The sequence below is a fragment of the Apostichopus japonicus genome, chromosome 8 (genome assembly GCF_037975245.1).
Source record: "Apostichopus japonicus isolate 1M-3 chromosome 8, ASM3797524v1, whole genome shotgun sequence".
In the NCBI taxonomy this organism is placed as follows: domain Eukaryota; kingdom Metazoa; phylum Echinodermata; class Holothuroidea; order Aspidochirotida; family Stichopodidae; genus Apostichopus; species Apostichopus japonicus.
The window spans coordinates 29,272,802-29,300,095 of record NC_092568.1 but is presented as its reverse complement, the minus strand read 5'-3'; the positions used below and the strand labels follow the sequence as shown (position 1 = coordinate 29,300,095).

The 27,294-nt window shown below is 36.5% G+C and overlaps 1 protein-coding gene across 1 annotated transcript; it reads right to left on the bottom strand.

The window, feature by feature from the left end:
• Positions 1-940: 940 nt before the first annotated feature.
• Positions 941-26,667, bottom strand: LOC139971479 (zinc finger FYVE domain-containing protein 21-like). Its single transcript, XM_071977994.1, has 7 exons — positions 26,341-26,667; positions 20,110-20,160; positions 19,072-19,240; positions 18,249-18,321; positions 14,110-14,237; positions 6,847-6,974; positions 941-5,884 (listed from the first exon to the last, which is right to left on the bottom strand). Exons 1-7 carry the CDS (start codon positions 26,458-26,460, stop codon positions 5,846-5,848), a joined length of 708 nt encoding a protein of 235 aa, XP_071834095.1. The 5' UTR covers positions 26,461-26,667; the 3' UTR covers positions 941-5,845.
• Positions 26,668-27,294: the final 627 nt, after the last annotated feature.

The following is a 27,294-nucleotide window of genomic DNA, read 5'->3' as shown; positions in this document are numbered from 1 at the left end:
CTTTTAGTCTTCTGTTTATTTATTTCATAATCATATTACAAATATCGACCGAAAAACAAAGACAATGCCGAACAAAGAATATCACCAATTGAATCTTTCTTTGTCATCGAGTGAGCATTCTGATACATTACACTATGTTTTATACCATAGCAAACAGTCTTCCTTTACAGATAATACTTCTTTGAAATTGTCTGAAAATGTGTTCCAAATTATGCTTCTCAAAACACAAATATGAAATGATTCCAAAAATAAATCAAGGGGTACACAGAGTTGGCAAAAGTACAGGATTGTCAAACTCTGACAGAAAGCAGAGTTCTCCCAGTTTAAAAGCAAGGGTTGTGAAATCCACTAGCCAATCATGAACTCTTAACTGTAACTGTAGGAAAGTATGCTCATTGTGCCTACTGAAGTGGCACAGACCTTATCCTCTTTCCCCTCCTCTATCCCTCCTCTCCCCTCCTCTACCCCTCCCCTCCCTTAGATTTTGCACAAGTTTTGTGGCAATGTCATTTCTGACTGGAATTACCTGACATATAGTTGGAATGGAAGTAAAAACATTAATGAGATACGAAAACACCTTGACTTAAAAAAGGAGCAGTTACTTGTGACATTTTTGGGAAAATTCAGATAATAAATAGTATCACACCCCTTTTATATCCACAACATACAGTTTTTAAATTTCTTAAATACCAAACATTTTCCTTTTTGTCTTGATCATAGTATTACACAATATTACATATTAAGTATCCTTTGAAGTATTCTCAATTTAAACAGTGAAACAGAAATGCACTAAACTATTCCAAAATATAAAATAACTTTTCCGAACTGTGTAGCTTTAAATGCAATACAGGTTAAACAGTGTCAGCAATGAAAGTTGGGCCCAACCAAATGATTGTTTGATTTGAGCTGACATTTGTCTAAAATTAATAAAAACATGGCAGTATTTACTTTATATACCCACATTCTGGTATGTAATTCTCGACCAAAGAAGTCAAGGTGAATTGATGCTGTCACATAAATACTCAGCCCGTGGTTGATTCAATTCTTTGAAGGAAGATATGTAATTTTATTAAATATTATGATGACACTTTCTACCCATGCACTAACAAACCCACTTTCTCAATCAGGCATTGTACATATTGGCCTTGCAAAGGTGCTCGGATGGTCACTTCATCAATAAGGATCTTTAATTCCTCCTTTTCTATACTTCATTTAATAAACTTATCATCAGAGAGGCACTTAGCATGAAATTAACATCATTATTAAGGCAATTTGGGTTGCTTACAACACCTTACAGTAAAAACATAAAAAAAAAAATCGAAATAATCATTGCAACAGGGTAGTGTTCCCTATTTAAAGCACCATTTAAAGATAAAATTACACATTTAAAGATAAAATTGAGAGATTGAGATCTTGTCGTAAACGATAGTATGTTATTTAACATATTTTAAAATGAGCTACATCAAAAAAGTAAGGAAGTAATATAACCAAACACAAAATAGCAATAACAATAAGAACACAAAAGTTTGCATAGATTTGTAGTTTTTCTGCCGAAACATTAATTCACCTTAAGTCTTATTCTACACTTGTGCGCAGTATTAAATGTCTTCTCAACACTGGCAAACTGTTGACATATTATTCTGTGCGGTATGTTAATTGATCACTTTAAATTTGATCTCTGTCGATTCCACTTTTTATCGGTTATCAAATGATCAGCAACTCATTGGTACTCCTCCCCATATGGGTAAAGAAAATTCATCTGAGATATAACCTGGACACGAAAACCAAACAACTTAAAACTGATCCACTCTCAGCCTGTTTCCTTCGAGAGCGTATGATCAAGATAAAGAAGTACAGTCAATTTAAAGATACAATCACACACAACTAAAATGTCGTATTAGTTTTTTTGTTAAATTAACATCATAATGTACATATGATAAATAACAAACCATGTTTTTTCACAGCTGTGATGTGAGAATTCAACTTTAAAGGGGACATGGATAGACAAACTCTGAGAGGTCACGATTTTTTTTATGGTTCTTGGGATAAAGTGATGAAATATGAGTTGCACTTATTTCTTTCTTTTTCAGGGGTTGGGAAGAGAGAATTGGGAAAGGGCGGGGGGGGGGGGTACCGGTTAGTGGGATGGAGGTCCAGACTTTGCATGTCCCAGGAAAGCCTGTGGTGATTACAGAGCATTTTCATTAGATAAAAATCTAACAAAGTCTGTTTGATGAAGACTTCCAACTCGAATGAGAAGAGAAAAAGTTGGAAAGTACAAAGCCTCGTGAAAACACTTTTGAACCTTTCTGACAATCATAAACATCCTAGAAATTGGGAGGAATGAAGTGTAAAACTTGAAAATAACTTGTCCATCTGGTAAAATAATTACATTAGTATGAAGATCTTGAGGTGAAGACTTGCAATGAAAACTACCAGCGATGACCAGAATAAAATTAAATGCAAAAATAAATCCTGTAAAAAATTAAAGAATTTTCACTTAAACGAAACACACTGATATTGATTTGAGACTTGGTCCGCTATCAATGGCATAATGGACACTCTTTGGTACAACTTGGTGAATCAGCACCCCTACTCAACTCCCCCACCTCACCCCCCCCCTTTGCTATCCACCCTGCTCTCTCCCTCCCCCAAGATAAAATCATCTGACTCCAGATATCTGAGGAATATTTGTTTTATATAGATTTGATTCTGAGCATGGGTTACTACTAACAATCACACAAAATTAACACTATGCTGGTCTTAAGGAAACATGCAATTAAAGGATGACTATGCAGATTTTGTTTCTTCATATGTTATAGTCTAAAAAAAAAGAAGAAAAAGGAGAAAAGTGGGTGTTATTAATATTTCTATAGCTACTCCTGTTTCTTAAATATTCACCATTTAAAATATAGTAAATCTCTGGAATGCTCCTTTAAGGCTAAACTTGATAATGACATTTGCTCCTCAGTTCAATCCACTCTTTTATATATTCTAACAACTAGACCAAAACCTTTTTAATACAAACAACAGATCATGCTTATAGACGTTCAACACCATTTTCACTAAGATATTGTGTGATGCATGATACGTATGTCATGCGAGGTCAAAAACACCCTTAAGTTTGTACCCTTTGAGTTTTGTGCTGCGTCTGAAGACCTGACCTAACGGTATTTGTGTTAGACTATGTAGTTCAGTCACTTTAATTGATTAACGGCAGCTGTTTAAAGGGGCTTTTCTAAATAAATTAAAAGTCGTACAAAAATAACAACCTGGTTTTCAACGCATCTGAAAACATATTACAATTAATTTTTCTGCCTCAAGTTTTACTTAAATGTATAAAAAAATATTTGAATGCTATGTATCAATGTGCATCAATTTAAATGAAAAAAAAATTCAATAGAAATTCAAGCATTCTAAAAGGTCTGTATTAAGTAAACTGTAATAATAGGTTGGATGCAGACTGCCGCACCACCATTTTCAATGATTGGTTAGAAGCAGTCACGTACTGATCAAATGCTCTCACAGCAGATTGCTTGCATGTAAACACTCTTTGAGCCTGCAGACTTCCAGGATCATCAATTAATACCTTCATAAAAGGAACCATCACAACAATGCTACTGAAAGTGAGTTTAATGTCAGGTTTGGCTACAAAAATTTTGAAAAATATCATAAATTTATAATTATAGTTTCTTGTTTATGGCCAAAAAAAATGAAGACAACATTATGCAAGTCTAATGGTACCACAAAATGTAACTTATTTAGTTTAATTTTCAGATATAAGAAGGAAAAAAAATGTTTATATGGTTGATTATGAGTAAAAAATAAAATCAAGGGAAAAGTTTTTACTTGTAATATGTCATGCAACATCCAATAATGTGCACAGCATGATGTTATTTCATGAACTATTGTGTTTTATACTGGACTGAAATCACAGATAAGAAAACAAGGAAACTTGCCTACAAATTATCCCTTTTACAAAATTAACTGAATCATTCATTTCTGAAATTCTGAAATAAGTAAAAGGAAATCTGAAAGCCAATTACAGTATATCCTTAACGATTATTTTCTTTGAATATTCATATCATGCAAATGAGATGATATTACAATGGGTGGAAGAAAGAGAATTGTCTGAGGATCAAAATACCCTTTATACCACTGGAACGTATCAGTGCTGGTTATGTACATGTGTATTCAATTGACTTTTACCAATACGTCATTATAAAATGAACTCAAGGTATCTCATAACCCGAGTTAATGAGATGGGACAATGATAAGAACGTATTTTAAGATATTTCTGTTAAGTTGACATATTGGCTTGCCAATCATTTTCAGTTTGGTGAGAAATGACTTGAAGAGTGACTGTAAAGAAGATACTTCTGTATATATATATATATATATATATATATATTGATTGTCTGACCATTGCCACCAATAACAACCTGCATTGGGACAGCTATACTGTATGAATTGAATATATGCAGTTATTGCACCAGAGCACTACCAATCATAACAGGAAAAAAAATTGTAAGAAAAACTTGGTAGTTTTGTCGTAGTCATGAAAGGTAGAATAGTTGCAGGATTTTGAAGAAAAAAAAAAGATGTTAAAACCAATCACCAATGTGTTTTGAGAAAAAGACAAGAACTGATGGTGGTCATCTGAATGAGGAATGGGTAGGACTGGTATGGATAACAGAGAAATGGATAGGGCACATATGGAAAACAGAGGAATGGGTAGGACATTTACTGATAACAGAGGAATTGGTAGGGCATTTACTGATAGCAGAGGACTGGGTAGGGCATTAATTGATAAATGAGGAATGGGTAGGGGCAGGTACGGAAAACAGAGGGATGGGTAGGGCAGGTACGGAAACAGAAGAATGGGTAGGGCTGGTATGGATAACAGAGGAATGGGTAGTCTATAGTGAAAGACAGCATTATAAACAAAAAACACAAGACAATAGTCAATTGGTTAAACTAAATTCACAATTTTATTTTTGTGGGGGGGGGGGGTATTTTGAAGTATTTTTTGTATTATGAAAGGTACAACAGAAGACAAGCAAGGATCCTTGTAAGACTTTTGTCAAGGCTTGGAAGAACTGTACAGTACTCTCAAAGAGATATAATGGTGGACCCAATGTAACATTCATTGCAGGTGCTAGAAAGGTGGAGGTCAGACTTTGTTCCTAAAAGGACCTCAAATTAGCTGTATGCTTCATAGTTTGACATCAAACAAAATTATAAACAAAGTAGAAAGTAGTTGTAATATTTGTGTGATACACTGATGACTTTAGAAGCAGAGCAAAATATAAAAGTGCATGGGATGAACTTTGACCTATTCTGTATAGTGTGCCTGTATTTTTTACAAAAAATAAACTGTTTTGGTGGCTTTTTAGTGTCTATTTTTGCGCTATTGGTTCAGCAGTATGTTTTTAGCTTTTATTTTGTGCTTTGTGGTCAGCTTTTTAGTAAAAAAAAGAGAATTAAAAAATGACTCGACTATTCACCACGCTGATCATCATTAAGCATACTGAAATATTTTGTCATGTTTTAAATATATATTATGATAGATATGAATAAATAATGTTCACCCTTACTGTTAGTACACTCACAATAATTCCCATCTTTGTTTGGTGGATAACTGGCCAGAAAATAAAATATAAATATTATAAACTCAAGATTAATCACAAACGGTTTCCTACAAGTTTCCACAATGAAACCTTGAAATATTGGCAAGCTGGTGTCGTCTTCTTAGTGACAAATATTCCATTTTCATCATTGCGAGAAATTAACTGAAACAAACATCGGATTTTACCACTCGGAGCAGGAGTTGCAGCTAGATTTACTATGAGGGTTCATTTCCCAATTGTAATAAACGAACGGCCTGTAAAAAAGGGTAAACAAAGAGACATGTCAATAATTTGTTTTTTCTCTTTCCACTTACTAAGGTGCAAAAAGAATGTGGGAGAATGGGAGAAGGAAGGGGTATGGGGGATGGGCAGGGGTGAGGGAGGTGAAGAGGTAGGCACAAGGACATTCCACAAAATTGGCAATAGCATGCAATTAATTCACTGACTGAGTAAAGTCACTTGATAGTCCTGCCAACCATTATACTGGGACTGAATGTACTGTACATGGGAGCTACACTATAGTCTATAACTACTAAAGCAAATAAAACACAAAAGTCACATCTTTAATACAAGGAAAAAGCAACCTAACTCATTATAAGAGTGTTTGCCTAAAGCAACTGTTTGCATATATCAATATTTATAAAATCCAGAATTAAAAAAAAAAAAATTATAATATAACTTAGCAAGAGGGTCCCTCAAAAAAATCACTACTAAGAAATCATGTTATCTTACCCAACAATGTGAAATAAGCAAATTATTTTACCAGTCACTGGAAATAATATCACTTCCCTAATTTCATATGCAAAATAGTCAACATTTTAGTACAGTAGCAATGGAGAATGCTGGATGTCTAGGCTGAGTATTGATTTAATCAGTTTTCAAATGGATGATCTCGTGGTAAAATGGAGACTGTGTAAGAAAGCTAATGCATTAAATTATCATATATATTATGCTCATGAAACTCATATAAATATTTTCACACAGCAGTTGGAGTGCCAGAATTTAATCTCTTCCATGGATGTGTAATGTAACTGTCCCATCTATACCATTGGACAAATTGCTTACAGAGATTTGGGTCACTTTGATATTTCATATTTGCATTCACACACACACACACACACCACAGCCAATCCACTACATAAATAAAGGAACTTACCACCAGGAACCTTCTCAAAAGGAAAGAAACACTGTAATGTGACCATTTTCCTATACTCACCTTTTCCATCGCTTTCAGCCAAGCCATGGCTTGCCTGCTGGAGCTGTCATCGGGTACAACAAGTTTCAGTTCTCTCATCTCGTCGATGTATTTATACCTCACCATCAAAGACTTCGGCAGCATCCCTCCTGAGATGGAGAGAGAAAACATTCAGGATGAGGAGATAATTACCCACCGACAGACAGTGCTTGATGCTTTTAATGGAGAAACCTGATAACGGGAGACAGAGATCACTTCACCCGTCAGCAGGAAAAAAAAACCCGGTCGAGTCGGAAGAGGGAACTGAAGCGTTAATTCGACATGGAACTCTCAAAGGCTTGGAAACATAACTAGAGCAACATTTACATCTTGCAAGGGTGCAAATTTATGCAGGATTTGGTTTGTTAGGGTGAGCACAGTAAATGCCATCAGTTTATGATCCTTCATTACTGTTTTTAATGCTAAACCACATTTGTATACATGTGGTATGTTTTGTACGAGTCTGTATGTATATATGAGTATACTAAAAATTATATACAACCCTAGTAATAAACAATGTGGATTACTCTAAAGTAAAATGCAATAGGTGAGCTGGACAGTAGTCAAAAAAGGATGTCATTGTTTAACATTCATGAGGCCTTTTCATCTCAGTCTCAGGGCCCCTCCCCCAACCCCCCCCCCCCCCTGACCACAAGTGTGACTCATTTATCTTGTACACTGTTTATAAACAGAGCTGTATGAGACACCACTGAATAAAACCTACTAGTTTATACTCTCCAAAGTCTCCATTTCTTTCTCTTGTGTGATTATTTCTGCTAGTGAAAGCAAATTAATTCCAAGTCTGGACATCTGAATGTACCAAACATTACAGTATACATACACCTGTACAGTAGCTTATTTTGTGTTTTATTACACAGAACAAGCTGTCCTTTAACGCTCAAACATATATATTGTCGGTCAACTAAAACTAGACTTTGTCTCATGGACTTTCTAGATGTGCAGACATTTGGAGATGTCTTGAGTGATAATGTTTTCGCCTAAAAGAGATGTATTGGAATCAAAGCTGACATGTAATAAAGAAAGTCTCAAACTGAACCTGTAAGTGTTAGTATGCAACGAGGGAATTGACCATGGCAACAATAACATGCAATGTGAAGAAAATGATACTGAGAAACCTGTTATATCAGTAATAAGCCAACAAACTTAATATATTTAATAACGAAAGATACCCAGACCTATAGTATAATCTAATTTATGTTGTTCCATGTTTGTAGATGCTATTTATACATATTTAATCCATAAATTAATATTAATCTGTTAAAATTATCACCAGGCATCCAAAATTGAATGTCCTAATTCTTTCTTCGTTATACCTTAAAAATATATATGATAATTGTAAAGTTGGCAGACTACCTATAAACCTATCAGTTTTTCCTCAAAGTGCTTAAAACACATGATTTAATGAGTAGATGTGAATCTACTCTTTTCAGCAATACTTTTGGCTGACAATTTCTTTCTTTTTGGTTGGGGGGGGGGGAGTGGTATGAGATCTCACATGCTGATAAAGACTGAAAGGAACATAGTCAATTTGAAACATAGACCAAAACTAACATTGTGCAGATGTTTTTTATTCTGTGGGAAGGGAGGGGGGGAGGGCTGATGGGAGAGTAAGATGAGGACTAAAACTGCATCAGAACTCGAAAACTTAAAACCTCTGGTAGTGAATTTCCCCATTTCTAACGCCTTTCCTCCCCTCAAATTTAACTAGGTCTGTGAATAGGGGATGAATTCCTCTTTATTCTGTCTATATTCCTACGCTCTAATTCATTGACAGAACTTCAAGCTTTGAACTTGAAGAAAGCAGTTCAAATCTTGATTCAGTCTAATGCAATGGTGTACTGTAAATGAGAATAATCTTAGGATAAGGACACTCTATCTTTGGAAGTTTTGGAAGTCAAAATCTCAGAATTTATACCTTTCAATTTTTTTCAATTGATCACACCCAACTATTTTCTTGTTTCCATTTTCTCCAAGTTTGATGATAATCACATATCAAGGCCATCTCATTTTGCAGGAATTATTTGAGTAATTTATATCTTTCAAATAAGACTTATAACCTTAACAATGACCTCTATTTCCAAGGATACAAGAAGACACACACACTTCAGTCATCACAGTAGGTTCAATCATGACATGTTCATCACTAAGTTGGTAAATTTGGTTTTGATTCTATCTTTTGAGCGGTTGCATGTTACATCACACATTATATATGCTTTATGATAGCTACCTCTTCAGAAAGACCATTTTGATTTTTTCTCCTTCTATGAACCTAAGATATAAATAGTAAACTTCTCTACTTCCTACAGTACATTCCCAAATAAGCAGATAAGTAGAATTCCATGTCTTCATACATAGTTAAATTTGTGACAAATATTTCTACATAATTTGCTGCATTCTGTCAGTATATACTTAACTCTGATACTTTCAGATTTAAAAACAGGAGCCCAATGGGCACTATGATTCCTTGCTGAGTGGAAATACTCAAGTGTTGTATGTCATCACCTAATATCACATTATTTATGCCCACATGTACCAGCTATCAACCAACCACTGTATTCTAAGTTTGGATACAATCTGATCTAATGTTGTGGAGATATTGCAAATATAAAATTTTGGCCCCTCCCAAAACATTGGGCGTGATGAAATTTAGCACCTAAATGGTCCCAAAAATATTGGCCCAAAGTGGCTCAAAAATATAATTGCCCCCTAAAACTTAACCCCACAAAATGTGGGCCCATTAAATATTGAATCCCCAAATTTGGGCCCAAAGAATGTGTCCCACAATGCATTTTAGGTGGAAATAAAAATCTGGGCCAGTAATTTTTTGGGGGCCCAGATGGTCATCCAGTTGGATAGTATACAGTGATGGTATAGGCAGACAGTTGCCAATGGTCCTCCACATGGTACTTTCTTCTGCCAGGTCAAGATATATCTCTGTGCAGCCTGCAGTTTTATTGCCCTGTATGTCCATACTCCATAGCACTTAATATATTGTAAGTGTATACTGGTTGAGCAATACATGAACAAATACATATATATGCATAGACTTTCTAAAATCACAATAGATCCATGTTTTGAGTGGATGAAGGTGGTGGCATTAGAAGCAGTGAAACTAGCTAGCAATGAAACCTAGCATATCTGAGAGGTAGATCTTGGGTTTGAGCCCTGGCAAGCTAAAGTAAGATGGGCTTTTGTTTAGTCAAAAGAAATCCACTGGTTTCCCACCTGAAAAGGTCTTCCAGATTGCTTTAAATTTTTTTTAAAAGATATAAGCTTTAAGTTAGATTAGCCACACAGCATGAAGTGTATGTGATATTAAGCCATTTGGCTTAACTCTCACATGCACATGTTGCACTGCTTCTAAGTGTCATCATAAAATAACTGCCTTCCAGTCTGCATGTTATTAACATATAACCATCATGCCAAGTGAGTACTGCATTCACTATGCTGTAATACAACAGGTTTCCGTACACTGTAATATATAACCCACAGAGTGAAGGTACTTCCTAAAGGAATTCTCTTACATATTAATCCATCCGTAACATTCAGTATATCCCTAGTAAAGTCATGCTAAGAATCTGCAATTGTTGACAGTGATCACACATACTTTGTTAAGGATATTAACTTACTTGGTAATAATGTTCTTGTGGTATAATGTGTCAATAGCCATGTCTAGTTTCTAAATCACTTGCACCACTTCACTACATACAATACCATCAATACAGGACAATAACTATAATATTTAACCATATATGGTGAAAAATCTCCATGCATTTGAGTTTATTTTAACATATGGACATGCTCAAGATATCATTTGGGATAGCAAAGGAGGGGTGTGGGATAAAAGGGGACATGAGACTACGGGAGGGGATGTGAGGGATGGGGGGATACAAGCAGCTAGCAGCAACAAGGCTAAAAATATATTTTATTGCAATCAAACACTAGAAGACATCAATAATAAAACATTTGAGTTTCTCTAGTTTTTTGATACTTGTGTAGATTGCTATTACTTTAGTCTGTAAGTTGTATTTTAATTGCAGTTAATCACATCTGATGATGATTTATTATAACACTTCTAATTGAAAGACTCATCATTTCCCTTCCTCCTTGTACTCCTTCATTACACCCACCCTACACATACCTCCTTGTTACTTATAATAATAATAGTTGCTTTTATATAGCGCATTATACCAGAGATAGGTCTAAAAGCGCTTTACAGACGTTATATTACCCCTGGTCAATTATAACCTGTCCCAGAGACAATCCCTCCAGTCGGCAGCAGTTATATACTGCGCCCAATGACAAGTTACCTCACAGGTACCCATTTAACCCCTGGGTGGAGAGAGGCAAGTGAGATAAAGCATCTTGCCCAAGGACACAACGTAATGAACTATAGGCAGGAATCGAACCAGCAATCCTTGGATCACGAGTCCCACGCCTTAGCCAATTGGCCACCACGCTACATAGCATGTGAATCTATACTAGAGTAGCATATAAGCACATAAACCACAACATGCAAATGTCATGCACCCATTCCACCCATTCCTAACGACTCCCCATGTACCCCTTGCTCCTCCCACTTATTCCTAGCCATTCTTTCACATTCCTTGGGACTTAGTGCAGCAGTTTGAAGCCATTCTTCCACATTCCTTGAAAGAAAATGCAGCAGTTTGGGTGAACAAGGCAAGAATATCATGCAGTAAAGCAAGTAAGAAATATTAAACATGGCATCCTATTAATTATAGTTCCAAGCCAGGATGCGAAACACCTACCGTTGACAGCATCTTTCATAATCCAATGGAATCGCGGTGAATGAGAAAAGACGGGACAGTGGTAAAAGACACATTTCATGCATGTCAGTCATTTCTGTTTCACTCAAGAGGATTACTGTATCATTCATATTCTGTTATTAACGTCATACTTCAGTGACGACGTGACACACACAAACTATCCAACCTCTCCCCAGGTATAGATATCGATGTGTGTTGTCAGACGACGCAGTTCTAAGTCTTCAGTTCTAACTACGGTAGTTCTCAATTATAACTGACTACTCTTAAGTCAAACTTACGTAAATGGCTTCTAAGTTTTCATTATCCATTGTTATCTTCAGAGGTTTCTATTACAGAAGACATACCTCAAAAGGCTCTCTTTCAAATGAACAAAGCATCTTCAAAGACATCTATAGATCATCTCCTTGGTAACCCTCAGGAGATACATCAAATCTAAACCTCTGAACGATTAATCTTATTGACAGATATAGCAGTGTTTTCAATCAACATGTGCAGGAGATCATAGACAGCACGAAGCAGAGGAAGACTCTGTTTAAAGGTCTCTTGATTTTAATACAGATACTAATACATATATATATGAGTGCAAACTGCAATACTGTTTGATATGAAGAAGGGCTAAAATGGCTGACCAATATACAATGAATACCATTCACTATCATTGCCAAGCTGTATAGCATGGTAACCATTCCCCCCCCCCTCCCCACTGGCCCCTCCCCCAAACCTATCTTCAACCTGTAACAACAGTGTCCTAAAATAACCTTTTCTGATTAACTTCACTTTATGTAGTCTTTCAACATTGGTTTATATACGTGCTCCAGATCATATGTGTAAGCCCAACAGAAGATTCCCTACAGTAATAAGTAGGAACGGAATATCATCCAGCCTTTGAAATTAAACAGCGTGCTTATCCATTTCAAAATTAATTAATGAATATATTTATTAATTAATTAGGCAATAGTATAATCAGATACAAGACCTAAGGAGCCTTAAGAGATAGTACTATTACTCCACACAATAACTCCTTGGAGTATAGGTCTACACTGTGTGAGTAATATATTATTAATTATTATTTAAATCGTTGATCCGTTGTATAAAGTCCCCAAATTTCATGGTAATATATCTGTGATTTCCATGGCACGAGTGACACCAAATCACATTTTACGAGTGAGCAAAGCGAGAAAAATTTGGTTCTACTCCACTTCTACTACACATCTTCTTAAAACAATCTTCAAAGTTGTCCAAAATATGCGAGTTAACTTTACGACAGGTTACATGAACTTCTGCTAAGACTGTTGATTAAATCATCTTGTTAATTTAAGGGCACTCATCAAACCATTTTACAGTTACAACGTTACCAACCCCAGTCCCCCCCCCCCCCCAAATCAAATCAATATTCCATTCCGTCTCAGAGGATGATGACAAAACTTTAACAGTATAAACTTAACTCATCCCTGCAGTGATGTTCACCTAAAGTCTTGATTAAATATCACCCTTCACTAGTCCTTTGGTTTAAAACAGGTACAGTAGCTTTCTGTAAGCTTCTTATGTCTGGAGCTGAATCGCTGTGAACAGTGGAAATAATTCAATCTTGAAGCAGCTGCTTGCAAGGGGATTTCTAATGAATTAAATGACGACAAAGTCGCGATGCCTGTCGGGAAATTTCTGTAGGATTAAATGTGTTCTAGCTTCCTCTCAAGTCGCGGAATAATGAATAAGTTAAGAGGATTAGGCCTGCTTTGATGCGGGCAACTAAAATCTCAAAGAGAGAGAGAGAGAGAGAGCATTGATGATGGGTGGTGAGAATAATCAATCTCGGTTCTGACAAACATTGCCAAATTAAGTGAAAATTTCACTCTCTTTCCAGTCCACAAATGTCCCTGCCCTAAACCTGAAATTGGCTGACCAGGATAAGATAATTTTTAACTCCTGGCACAACCAAAATGTCTTCCTAAGTGTCGATGGGACAAATTGCTTCCCTGTACATTGTTTTGAAAAGAAAAGAGAGTGCGGGTGGGGGGGGGGGGGGTGGGGTCACCAACCCCCATGGAGGAAAAGTAGGAGATGGCTACTGAAACCTACAGTTGTATGTGAAAGTGATATGGTGTTAATGTACAATGTTACGAAAAGACTGAATAAATCTGAGAATGGGAAGGGATTTTGTAAACTGCAGTATTCCTTTCTTGTGTAGTGCATACTCATCTCTCTTGTCCCATGCCCCCCCCCCCCCACCCCCATCAATTCTACTCCTTGACCTGCATGCACAAAACTCTGTTGCCCCATCAGTAATTATCACCTGCTCATAATTACGAATTCTGTGTTTAATATCCACTATTGGCTCATACATCTTATGTCTGTATTTTGTAATCTCCCATCTATACTTGTTCCCGTTGTCCAAACTGACCACTCATCTGTTCTCTCTCGTCTATAAACTCACCATGAATTTCGTTCTGTCCCGTCTGGACGACTGCTTCTTGAATGCTCTCGACATTGATCGGATCGTGCACCCACTCCGTCGTGTTAGCTTTGTTCTTCTCTGGTTTGTGTTGACTGAAGAGGATTTCTCTGTTTGTGGGGGAAATAAAAAAATTTAAAAAATTCATTCACATGAACCAAATATTTTTGAAAATAACCAAATATTAAATGTGATGAGGTGACGATTGGAAAAAAGAGCGTAAAGTTCTGCAATTAAGTCTGAATTATTTGACAGATATATGTAATAGTATAACGTAATCACTGTGTAGCTTTGTCCTTGGTAAGTTTCTTCTTTCAGTGCATATAAATCAGTAATATTAGCTATAATATACACTGACAGAAGAACACCACCACAAACTCGCTTTTTCATCTTTTTTTGGCAATTGTGGTAATTTTCTTCTCTTTTATGAGAATTATAAGTTATGCAGTCCTGATTCAAAATTCTATCATACTATTACTTTAAAAAGAAAGAAGAAAAGATAAAAACTGTTAAGATCTGAGTTGGTAAATATATAAAAAAAAAATTAATTTGATGCAGGCAGGGTCTTCTGCAAAGGCTAAACTGAAGACGCCTATGAACGTCCTGCCAGTATAAAAAAAAATGTCAAGAAAAGAAGAATACAGGTACGTTAGGTTACGTTAACTACATACCTTAGTTTGGAGAAAATGTGTTTCACGATTGCAATCAAATTAATTTCTACTGACTAATGATCATTATGTATATGTTATTATGAATTGTACATTGTTTGGACTCTTGATGGAATGATCATAACAAAAAACTAAAAAAATATAAAAATTAATTTCTGTAATATTGAATATCATTTTGTTTACTTTGCATCATATTTGGCTGCAACACCAAAGATTTTGATGTAAGTGTTACTACAGGTGTCTTGTAGAAGTCAATCTGGGATTTCTAGAAAAGGGGGTGGGGGGTTACTGCAGGAGAGTAGGAGGTAAATATCGGTAAATATCAACGTATAGCTTGGCATAAGGCAACATTGGTAAAATGTAGGGAAACCCTGTGAAGCCTATTAACAATTTGTCCACTATGTACGATGTTATCATCAAAACTGCCTACATGTATGTTTGTCGCTATTATTTCGTGCGGGAAAAAATTTCAGAAGATGTACAGTCCCTCGGGGCCCTCTCCCTGGATTTGCACAAATGTTGAAGACAAGTTGTTGTGTCACTGCCTCAATCAATGATGCATTCCAACCTACCCACTGAAGAGAGGAGTGACATGCTATGCATAGAAAATTTCCCAAAATTGTAGAAATCTAATGGAGATCGCCGTTGAAAACGTTGTCAAATTAATTTCCTTTTCAGCATTTTTATCACAGTAGAATAACATTTTTTTCCATTCAATTACTCCCAAATTTGCAATTCAAATTTCTATTTTTATGATGGAGCAAAATGGGTTAAGACTTAGACAATAGCAGAACACATAATTTTATGATGAATGCATATTTTCTTCTGATTCCCACAAAAGAAATGGAAAAAAAGGAGGAAAAATAAAAAGAGATAGCCTGAAAGAGTAATTTTCTTAATACAGCTCCCTTAAGAATATCATTGTTAGTCGCAACGCCACACAACATTTACATCTAGGAATCTACAGTACGTGACAATGAATGTATATACGTCTAACACTGAACGATCTTAATGGAGTTCTAGTCTATGATCTCATTATTATTCCCATCCATTCCATCACACTCCCTAAGGGCTAAAGAATATTAAAGCATCTGTTTGCCATTCTGTTTTGTTCACAGATAGTAGTACATGGTAGTAACTTCTATTCCAAATAATGAACTTGGTTATTGATCAAGGGGAAAAAATAGATAGGAACAGAGCTGCTTACTTTACTAGCAGGAGAAACCTTGTCTATCACATCTGAATTCAATTCTAATTAACTTTCACTGCAGCAGCAACAACAACAAATCATGCAAATTATAAGCAAATAAGATTATTTATAATGATTTTTGACTGCCAGCCGAAAAACTAAAACTGTGAGATCAATAGCACAAGAGCCTTCATGAAAATCATTTTGTGAAGACAGGAGGATGGGGTGGAGGAGGAGGGGCGAGGGGTTTGGTGAATAATGGATATGATGGGGTACCCTGAAGATGCAGAATGATCATACAGGCAAATGCTTAGAATGAGTAGTAAGCTCTAGATGCTGAGAGATAAGAGCAGGAGGATTATGAGGCATGAGGAGGGAGATATGTTCAAGATCAACATATAGACAATGCTTAGAGAAGCAGGTTAATAAAGATGCCAGGAGCAGCAAGCAGATGTGGATATATCTTACAGATGAGGATACTCATGAGCAGGTATCTAATGAAGATGCTAGGAGCAGCTAGCAGATGTGGATATATCTTACAGAAGAGGATACTCATGAGCAGTAATCTAATGAAGATGCTACTGTAGGAGCAGCTAGCAGATGTGGATATGCCTACGAACAGAAGAGGATACTCATGAGCAGTAATCTAATGAAGATGCCAGGAGCAGCTAGCAGATGTGGATATATCTTACAGAAGAGGATACTCATGAGCAGTAATCTAATGAAGATGCCAGGAGCAGCTAGCAGATGTGGATATATCTTACAGAAGAGGATACTCATGAGCAGTAATCTAATGAAGACGCTAGGAGCTACCAGCTACTGAATATGCTAGGATCAACAACCTGCTACTGAAGATGATTAAAAGCATGAGGAACAGGATGCCCAAGAGGAGCATATATAAGAGCATGCTTATGAAAAGCAGGTTGATGCACATGCATAGGAGCAGCAGAGATAGAAGGATGATAGAAGGAGAGAGTAGAGGATGCCTAGGAGAAGCAGGTTTAGGAAAATGCATATGAAAAGTAAATGCAAATACATTGGAACAGCAAAGAAGGATGCTCAGGAGTTTGCAGAGACTCTCTAGGAGCCGCAGGATGCTTCAGAGCTGACTAGTAAGGAGCAGCAGGAAGAGATGAACCTCACAAACAGGAAGAGGATGCCTCAAAAAAATGGTTGAAGAAGCTAAGGAGCAACAGGCTGAAGCATATGCTTAGGAGCAATAGGTGGATGGAACAGGTGGATGTAGATGCTTGGGAACAACAGTTTAATGGAGATGCTTGTGAACAACAGGTGGACAGAGATGGTTGGGAACAACAGGTGGATAAAGATGCTTGCTAGCAACTGGTGGGTTGATATGTTTGGGAGCAGCAGGTGGATGGAGAAGTTTTGGAGCAACAGTTTGAAGGAGATGCTTGGGAGCGACAGTTTAATGGAGATGTTTGGGAGCAGCAGGTGGATGGAGATGCTTGGGAGCAACAGGTGGATGGAGATACTTGGGAGCAACAGGTGGATGGAGATGCTGGGAGCAACAGTTTAATTGAGATGCTTAGGAGCAGCAGGTGGATTGAGATGCTTGGGAGCAGCAGGTGGATGGAGATGCTGGGAGCAGCAGTTTAATGGAGATGCTTAGGAGCAATAGGTGGATGGAGATGCTGGGAGCAACAGTTTAATTGAGATGCTTAGGAGCAGCAGGTGGATGGAGATGCTTGGGAGCAACAGGTGGATGGAGATGCTGGGAGCAACAGTTTAATGGAGATGCTTAGGAGCAATAGGTGGATGGAGATGCTTAGGAGCAATAGGTGGATGGAGATGCTGGAAGCAACAGTTTAATGGAGATGCTTCAGAGCAGGATGCAGTAGAGGAAGCTTGGGAGGATGCTTGGGAGGAGCAGGAAACAGAAGATGCTTAGGACCAACAGGCAGAAAAGCAAGAACAAAGTACCCTTGCCACATATGAGATCCTTCAAGCTACTGTATTTAACACTGGCAATGCAGTACTGTTTAGACTAGAAAACAAGCACTATGATCAATCACTTTCACAAAGCCCATCTAATTATTTTCATTGGCGATATATTAAAGAGGTTTGACATCTGGCAATGTCATTACTAGAGGGCTGACAATGAATACAAGCATCATATGCTCCAAAGGACACAGCTTGATTTACAATTACAACACTAAGTGCAGATAATTCTACAATATTATATAAAGATGACACTGTAATTAGTAAACTACATGTAAGTAGGATCACAGACCGTGGAAACGTACCTGTGGCTGCTTGTAAGTTGACAAAAACTGGTTTTGTTTTCAACATCTCCTCCACTTAGTATTAAAAATGTTCCTGAATGGTGAGAGGTAAGGAAAAATAAAATGAAAAAGACCAAACTTTAAAATAAAGTATAGTATAAGACCAAAATTTAGAATAAAGTACAGCACTAACAGTATAAGAAAAGCTACTGTGTATTTCAATTGCTTCAGTGAATCAGGTCACATGCACAATTTAGCAGCCATACGATTCAAACCGTGAAAAGTCTGCAAGTCTTTTTAAGTCTTGGAGAAAATCAAGTGAGGCAGGCACTAACATCCATAGGATAGTTGTAATACCATGCTACATTTCTATGAAAATATCCTGGCATTGAATGTAATCTGTCCAGTGTCTCATATTCTGGTAGCGATTGGCCCTGATATCGTTTACAAAATTGATGGGTTGTCACAGATATGTCTTTTAATTGATGGATTTTGCTATTGGTTCAATAAACAAATTTGATCAATCGCAAAATACATGGAACATGAGCATGGAATAATTAACTGTTTCAATTTTGCATACCGTAGCATTGTTGTAGGCTTTGAGTTTTGTATCATAACAATATTATGATTCCTGCATAAAGAAACATGCTAGCAGAATACATCACTTGTACAGTATGTATAGCAATCTGAACAATTTGCATAGAATTCGTAAAGGGCCACCGTACACAGTATTTCCTGCCCAGTCATGATTTTTGTAGATTCATTATAAAAATGAGTGAATCATGAAAGACTTGCACTATAAAAATTAAACCATCAGGAACGTCCATCTGGACTAGTCTCTTACCAGCGACGAGCAATTTCAAATGTTTGTTGTAGAATTCGTTCTCTTTTCTGGTCACATCGGCGCAATCGTCACAAAGCCTTACGGGATCAACAAACCCCATTCTTGGTAAGGGTAGTTTCTCCGTGCAACATCCCCCGCAGAAGCATTTTCCACACCGTCTGCAATGATGCTGCCAGCATGTTGAAAATAAGATTAGAAAAACAGGCTTGCAAAACTTACGAAGCAACTGCTACATAGTGCAACATTCTGTTGTTGAAATTCATGAACATGAAATTACTGCAGGCTATACAGATTATTAAAACAGAATCTTAATTACTTTCCCACAACTTTCTGTAAGTCTCGCTAGCATAGATTGAGCAATTTTGCCCGATAATAATTTGAAATGGAGTCACTTTCAATGATACATGTGCCTTCAATGTCTGTCCATAGTTTTAGAGATCAGAGCCTTTATGCTTGCAAATGTTTTGGAAAACTTAAAACCGTTTTTTTCCCCCCTAACCTAATGCAAGAGTTTAAGCTACTTTAGAATGTTTAAATTTTGCCACATATCAATTAGTTTTGACAGGATATGGGATTTATGTAGATACCCTTTATGTTAATACTTTAGAAAAATTTAATGCCCTTCTTTTTAAATAGTTTTGAGCTACTTTAGAATGTTGAAACTCTGTGACATGTATAATCGTATATCAACATATTTGACTAAATATGGTCTTAAGTTGACTACTGTACGATATAAAGCCTACAGTCTAGTACAGTAATCTATACTATTCTTAAACCGCAGTGTTTACATTAAAACAAAGTAACAATAAACTACAGTAACCTATTCTGACTTTGTTCTTACTTGCTGTACCTTGTTCTCTTTTTGCCTTCTTGACATAATTTACAGCACTTCAACTCTACTGTTGTAAACATCCCTTACCCACCCACCCCCCCCCCCCCCTCTCTTAGTGCCTTTCAACTACTTAAAAAAAATACAAGTGTCTGCAGTCTGCTAGACCATAACTGATTAATGATATACTGTAAATTTACAGCACTCACCCTTCTCTTGATGAGGTCAAATTTGTGATTACAATTCAGACATGTCAAACACTGCAAAAGAGAAATAGAACAGGATATGTGAAATTGTGCAGAGCATTCATTAAGTGAATCTTCCGACATCATACAGTATGAGGTCATCAACAACAACAGAAATCCGACTTGCAAAATTACAAAGAAATCTGAAAATAGAACAAGGAAATTTCCTTGTTCTTTCCAAATCTTCCATTATGATTTTTGAATATATGAAGTATGATACTAGCAATTATCCATAGGATATTGTGCAGCTATTACTGTACATACCCCACTACGTACAGTAGAATTTTATACACTGTTTAGAATTATTGTAGCTACAGTACTGTGCTATAGGATGTTTGAAGTTACTCAGGATAGACAACAGATTCCACCCAAGTATGATTCTAAAATGATACAGTAATAGTTCAATATACTAATGAAATATTTCAATAAATGTATCCTAATTTGTACATTGAAACAAAGGGCACTTATAAATGTTATAAGCAATCTAAAGTTCTGCTGAATCTGAAGAGCTGTGTAGGTTTAATAGTACAGTTTGTTAGACATACAGGTACAGGTAGGTCTCTGTTCATATTAAATTAGGTCTCTTGTAATTGCTTGATAAATATCACAGATAGTTGCAAATTCAAGATCTAAAAAGTATATGAATATGTTTATTAAATTTTTTTTGTTAAACACTATTCAGGACAATTAGTTCTAGTTTAGATATTTGAATAGTACTGCTAGTTGTCAGTGTCATTGAATAGCCTGAGGACCAGAGTACATGATGCAGAACTAAATACTAGGTGGTTGTTACTGTATCCAGGGAAGTATGTACAGTGCCTGGTACAATAATAGGCACGTTCTATACATTCTGTACAATGCTGGGAATGCAAGTCTGTCTATAGACCTTTATTAGGATACTTAATAGGTAATATTGTTTAATAATTTTTTTTAGGTCATGCCACTTAATTATTTCTTTTCTTTACATAACAACTTAGACAAACTTACAAAGACTGCAGTACTGTAGGTTGGATACAGTGTTTAGTACTAAAATACATCAATTCCCCTTTACAGCCAAATTCCATACATAAACCGACACACACTGAAGGCTATTATGACTCGATACATCATAGTCCAAGAAATGAGATAAACCTGAGTGCGTCTATAGTTATTTAAATTTTCAAGATATTCCCCTTTAAAATTTACTTAATCTCTCCTTTAAGGCTAATGTGACTGTAATGTTACTAAATTTTAAATTCTAATCTCAACCATAACATGTACTTTTAACTTTATTATTAAAGAACAGCACATCCTTGCATGATTTTCAACACCATTGGTACAGTACTTGACAAATTTGTGTTATTTGAGGCCATCAAAGTGTAAATGGTTTCCCATCAAGTTTTGTGTTACATTAGATGGAAATGACCTAATTGTCCAGCACTGTATATTAGACTACATAGTGCAGTGTATTAGACTACATAGTACTACTGTATAGAAGAACAACCTGGTTGTTAAAGTGCTTTGTCAATAGCAAGTCAATAGCATAGTCACTAGCAATATCATAGTCAATAGCAAAGTCATAGTCATTGCAAAGTCATATAGCAAAGTCAATAGCAAAGTCATAGTCAAAGTCATAGTCAATAGCAAAGTCAATAGCATAGTCAATAGAAGTTAATAACATATCAAAAATAAAATTCATGCCTATTGTAAAGTCGTCACTTAAATGTACGTGTCAAGAAAGACCTTCAGCAAGACTATACTGAAACCATATATACTGTACTCTGGTGGTGATTACATTCCAGCCTCATATAACAGACTTATTGAAATTAAATACCCTAACATACATACATGTACAGAATTACACATCTAGAGAAATTTGTCTTAAAACAGGAATATTATTCATAATTGTTTAACTAGAGCTATACCCTAATATGGAACAATACTACAGTCCCAAGTGGGAATAATTTACTGAGCAAGCGTAAATATTTGTATACGGTGGTACAATATAAACAAGGTTACCGTAACAGTATGCCTCACTTGCTATGTACACTAACATGTACACTAATAATGGAATTCCAGGCTATTAAAATTCAATGATCTAGGTTTGCCTTTAATATCTGTGAGCCATGAATTATTGATGAGGAAAAAACATATTCAGGGTGTTTTAAATCTGGGATGGTGGTCACCTTACCTATAGATACACTCACCCAACCTAATTATTCAAAAGTTATGGGTCGATGTAACAAATCTATTAAATATGCTGTTTGCATTTAACTTTGGACATATATAAGTACTATACTTTCTTATTCGAAATTAAAAGTGGTCTATTCAAACTAATCACCTATATTGCCGTTTCTCTTACTATACACACATACATAATACTGAACACTAACTGCAGACATGTACAGAAAGTTAAACTTGGTCTTGACACACACACTAGCCAGGTATTATAATTACAAGCAAATGTTGCTCATCAATTGCCACACATACCATTCACAATATTCATTTCCAACAAGATTTTCTTGCAATAATTTAAACAGCAATTCTAAGGTTTGTTCTTAAAAAGTGCCAACTGCAAACTGTGTTACTGATCCGAGCTTTGATGACAGAACTATGTAGATTTTATCTAGGCAATCTCTACGAGGTGCTTATAAAAATGATCAGGTGTTTAATATGGTCAGTTGACTAAGTCTCCTAATCATTACTGCAAGCATACCTAACACAACATACATTCCCTATGATGGACTTTCAGTACTTGCAACAGTACCATGAAGATTGAGTAACTGTGCTGACAACTACGACAAATGTGTCTAGATAGAATGCAAGGACTTAGGCCGTGTTTACATTCAGATCAGACTCGGTGTTCAATAGCATTACATTGGTTATGAATATGAACCCATGGATACATGTTCACATAAGAGTGATAAGACCCTGTGCTAGCTACAGTATCTGACCCGATGCTATTGATCGTCGAATAGGAAACCAAGCATCTTCTTTAGTACTAGTGAAATGGCACACAACAATAAGCACAGTGATGTGCAGTGCTGCTTCTAATGCCCAAGTACTACTAACTATTGTGTCACATGAAGGCATTCATAATAAACATCAACGGAAGTTGCAGGTCACTTTGATCCGGGTCCACCCCGGGTCAACCTTGATCTACGGTTTAACACAGAGTATGTGTCTGCTTCTTCCTGGATCCTGGTCTCATTACGATCTTCCCTGTGTATAGCAAATACCACCAGAGCTTGAATATCTAACGGAGTTGGTATTAATGCTAGCCATATTGAATGCTAATCTGCACAAATTCATGATTAACACACAGTGTTTTATTTCAGTGGTCAAGCCAAACTTGTCTTCACACACAGGAAAGTAGTGCTTGCCATTAGAGCACTTGTGTTTACAATCATACAGGTGACTGGTCAATTAATTATGTGCACTCAAGGATGAATCCTAATAACAGTACTTGGGGAAGTTAATGCTATCAAGTACCAAATGATTAATGCTCGAGTGAATTTGAGGTGGACAGTTTTTCTATAGGCAGGCCTGACCATCGCAGGGTTCAAATCTAATGTCAGCTGGGCCTTAGAAGCACTATGTAAAGTTGTACAGTATGGCACATTAATCTTCTCAAGTTCTCTAATGAAGCTCAAACCACACCTTTGTCTCATTTATGTAACTGAAATCCTTCTACATATAAAGTCTCAAGTAGTCAAGTATTCAACACCACCATCTCACTTGAGGTCCTATGATATGGTTGTAATAGAGTGATTTCATATTTTTATAGGTCCACTAATGATTTGAAATATAATTAATATTGTCAGAATCAACTTTATAAGTTATAACATTAGCATCATAGTTTATGCAGATGTAGGAATGTGCTGCATTCTCACAGTTTATTACCACATTATTGAGGAAGTGAGAACTGTAGTAACATTAATTTAATACAAATAGCGTAAAGGCAGTGTCGTCGAAATGGGAAAAGGGGTCGGGCGGGGGGGGGGGGGGAACAGAACTTGGGTAACTTATGCTGATCCTATATAGGCACTTGGTATGGGTCAAGCACCCTGAAGCCTTGCCGTTTTGTTTTTCTTCATTTCCAGAATTTTTATCAATTTTTTCAAATGAGCAGAAATTTGGTATACTGTATGTATCATGTACATCACAAGTTTAATGAAATAAAAGTTTCAGCTGCTCCAGATTACTTTTCTTGCCTCATTCATGAGGTATGAATTACTGTATACACTGTAGATCAACACTCTCTTTTCACCAACTCAAAGTACTATACCTGACAGGAGGTATCTTTTTTCTTTTCTTTTTTCCATTCGACACAAGAAAGTCCTTCACATTACTCAGGATTACAGTTTACAAATCATCATTCCCCTTCTCCCACCATATGCAGTAAAATTGATTCCTTCACATTACACATGGTAAATAAATAAACTTCACCCCCTCCCTTTTCCTCCTTTTTATGGGTTAAATGTGATTTGTTTTGACAACTGAGCATGGTTCCTTTCTGTCATGCTGGCTAATGTTCTCTTCACATCATTGCAGCACACGAAGGCACTAGCAGGCAAGTGGTGCAGGAGGCGATGGGAGGGGAATGGCAAGCATAAGGACTACAATACAGAAGGTGTGATGAAAAACCATACAGGATGGTTGCAACTAAATTTACTACTGTTGTTATCTATAGTATGTGTTATGTACGTAAAGGGTTGGATCTATTAATGTGATAGGGGTAAACCAAGTCAATCTTTACAAATTAATACATGAGCAATGGTAACATTCTCAAACATTTGCAATAATTTTTTCTGCTAGTATATAGCTGGCTTCAAACAAACCTAAACTTGCTCACGCAGTTAAAGGGTGCGAATTAAGACTCGCGCAAAAAGAAAAGTCTAATGCCGGTAATTTGTCCTAGTTTAGAATGAGGTGTAACAGAAGTGTTAAACACCACCATCGATCCCAGAAATACACACACAGCTTGCTACCGTCGGTAATTGGACACTAGTGTACAGTCAGTACATACAGCTGCGATCAATACCCACAGCATAGTATACAAACGATACAGCGATGGTCATCTCAGGTCCAGCTAAAGATAACAAGGTACCACGTTTCATTACTGTCTGCATTTTGTAGCGACACAAACAAAACTTCACTTGCAAGCAACAGAAAGTTAACTTTTTCAGATGGCCGCACGCGGTTTGGCGCGAGTCTTCAATGCCTTTAAACTTTAAACAGCATGGTGGGGTCATAATTGACGCACTTAAGGATTTGATCAACAATGCCTATCAAGGAAATATCCAAATCACTCAACTGTATGCACTTTTTATATGTGTAGTTCCTCAGAAATGTAATGATCTCAAAATAAATATTGTTCTGTGCAACGTACAATTGAGCAGAATTTGACCACAAAATTTCTGCCGTTTCAAGTTCTTTCATAGGTCTCGAAATTGATACAATCTTCGATATAAGGTAACTGGAACTTCATTGACTCTGGATGCTGTTTGCTATGCTCTGAGCCTTTAAGCTCAGACAGGTCAGGTCCCATTGAGCAGTGGTATTATGTTGAGGTAAGTTTGGTTATTTTTGGGATTAAGATTTTCAAATGTCAAAAATATGTGCAAACCTGGGGGGAGGGTGTTCAAAGCTTTAAAACCCACAATTTGATCAGCACATACCAGAAATGGATTCGAACAGATGAAATATGTAACTCCGCTTTTCTGCAAACAATTTAGGTTGGCGGCTACATTGTTGCTAGTAATATATTTAATTATGAAGGTGCGTCAATTATGAAGCCTTTACTCCTACTGTAGCATACCTACAATCCAGGCATTATGACATGGGCCTTTTTTATTCCCATGCTAAATTCCTGGGACTGTGGCTTGACATCCATTCCTGGTTAAAAGTGTGCTAGTGCTGGTCTTCTGCATTTGACTGACACACATCAATTATGTTGGCAGTATCAAATTCAACACATCCCTGTGAGACTTGTTGTTTTAAATTACCAAATGTGTAGGCCCTAGCTAGGCTAAATCTAATGTTATACACTGTACTGTTAAACACTGGCTCTGGTTCTAACTTAGTTTCTGCATTGCAATAGGTACATTCATACTGGACATTGCAATGGATGCAGGCATAATAGAGTAAGACGTCTTCCAGTAGTTCGACGATCGGAGCTTAGTAAATCATCACAATAAGAATGATTAATGTTACCTGTTGGTCTGGAATCCATTCGGGTTCCTCGAGTAGAAATGGACTGTTATCTTTCTCCTGTACGCTAACCATACGTAGCCCACTTTTGCTTCGAACTAGCTTTTTGCCAGCATTCGCCATTGTGCATCAGAAGTTCAAATTCGTCAACCACAAATCTTACCCTAAAGTCTTCTGACAGCTTCAACAGAACGATCTAAGTATGTAACGAGGAGTACGAGTGAAGTCAAAGACTGCTTCAACATCAAATCTCAAATCACTATGGGTAGACCAAGATTATACTGCACAAAACTGACCTGGCCAGGTAAATATCATGCATGCTGACGTAAATTCGTGTTGTTTTGATTTTGGACTGAGGCGACAGACGACAATATTGAATATTCATAAGGGGTGTAAAAAGTTATGTGATGGCGCACAGCGCAAAAGAGTAACAAGGGAAATTCCAACTGTTACAGTGCAGTACGTTTTTGTGAACAGGGAAATTCAATTTCCCTGCTTCCAAATTCAATGTATATTCGAGCGGTGTAATTAAAATGTATCAGTGCCATAAGTTAGTCAATCATGTATAAGGTATGTTTATAACAACAAATTTGAGTGTTTATGTAAATGTCACAAGATCCTGTTTCCAAGTTACTTTCTTAAGAAATATAATTATATGTTGGTAGTCCTGTCTCACTCAGTCCTACTGTCTTCTACACTCATTGGTAACTAGTACAGTTATGATTTGGAATTTTTCCACCTGCTTGGACACATATTCTTTTTACTTCAGTAAAAAAGTTCCTATGATCAATCATATTTTACCTGACAGAATTGCCCTAATAATTTCATAGTAAAGTGATCAAGTACTGCTGACCGCTTTTACCAAATTTTTGCTCGTGAAATTTTTTATGGTCATGTATTATCTCCAAGCTTTAAAATATGGTAATGGTTTCCAACCAATATTTTCTTAAGCTTAAA

Excerpts from the sequence above, each read along its gene's own strand:
- LOC139971479 (XM_071977994.1), bottom strand. The coding sequence starts at position 26,460 with ATGGCGAATGCTGGCAAAAAGCTAGTTCGAAGCAAAAGTGGGCTACGT. Across the intron at positions 18,322-19,071 it reads TTTGAAATTGCTCGTCGCTG|GAACATTTTTAATACTAAGT; the intron begins GTAAGAGACTAG and ends CTCACCATTCAG. Across the intron at positions 6,975-14,109 it reads GGGACAGAACGAAATTCATG|GAGGGATGCTGCCGAAGTCT; the intron begins GTGAGTTTATAG and ends TCTCCATCTCAG.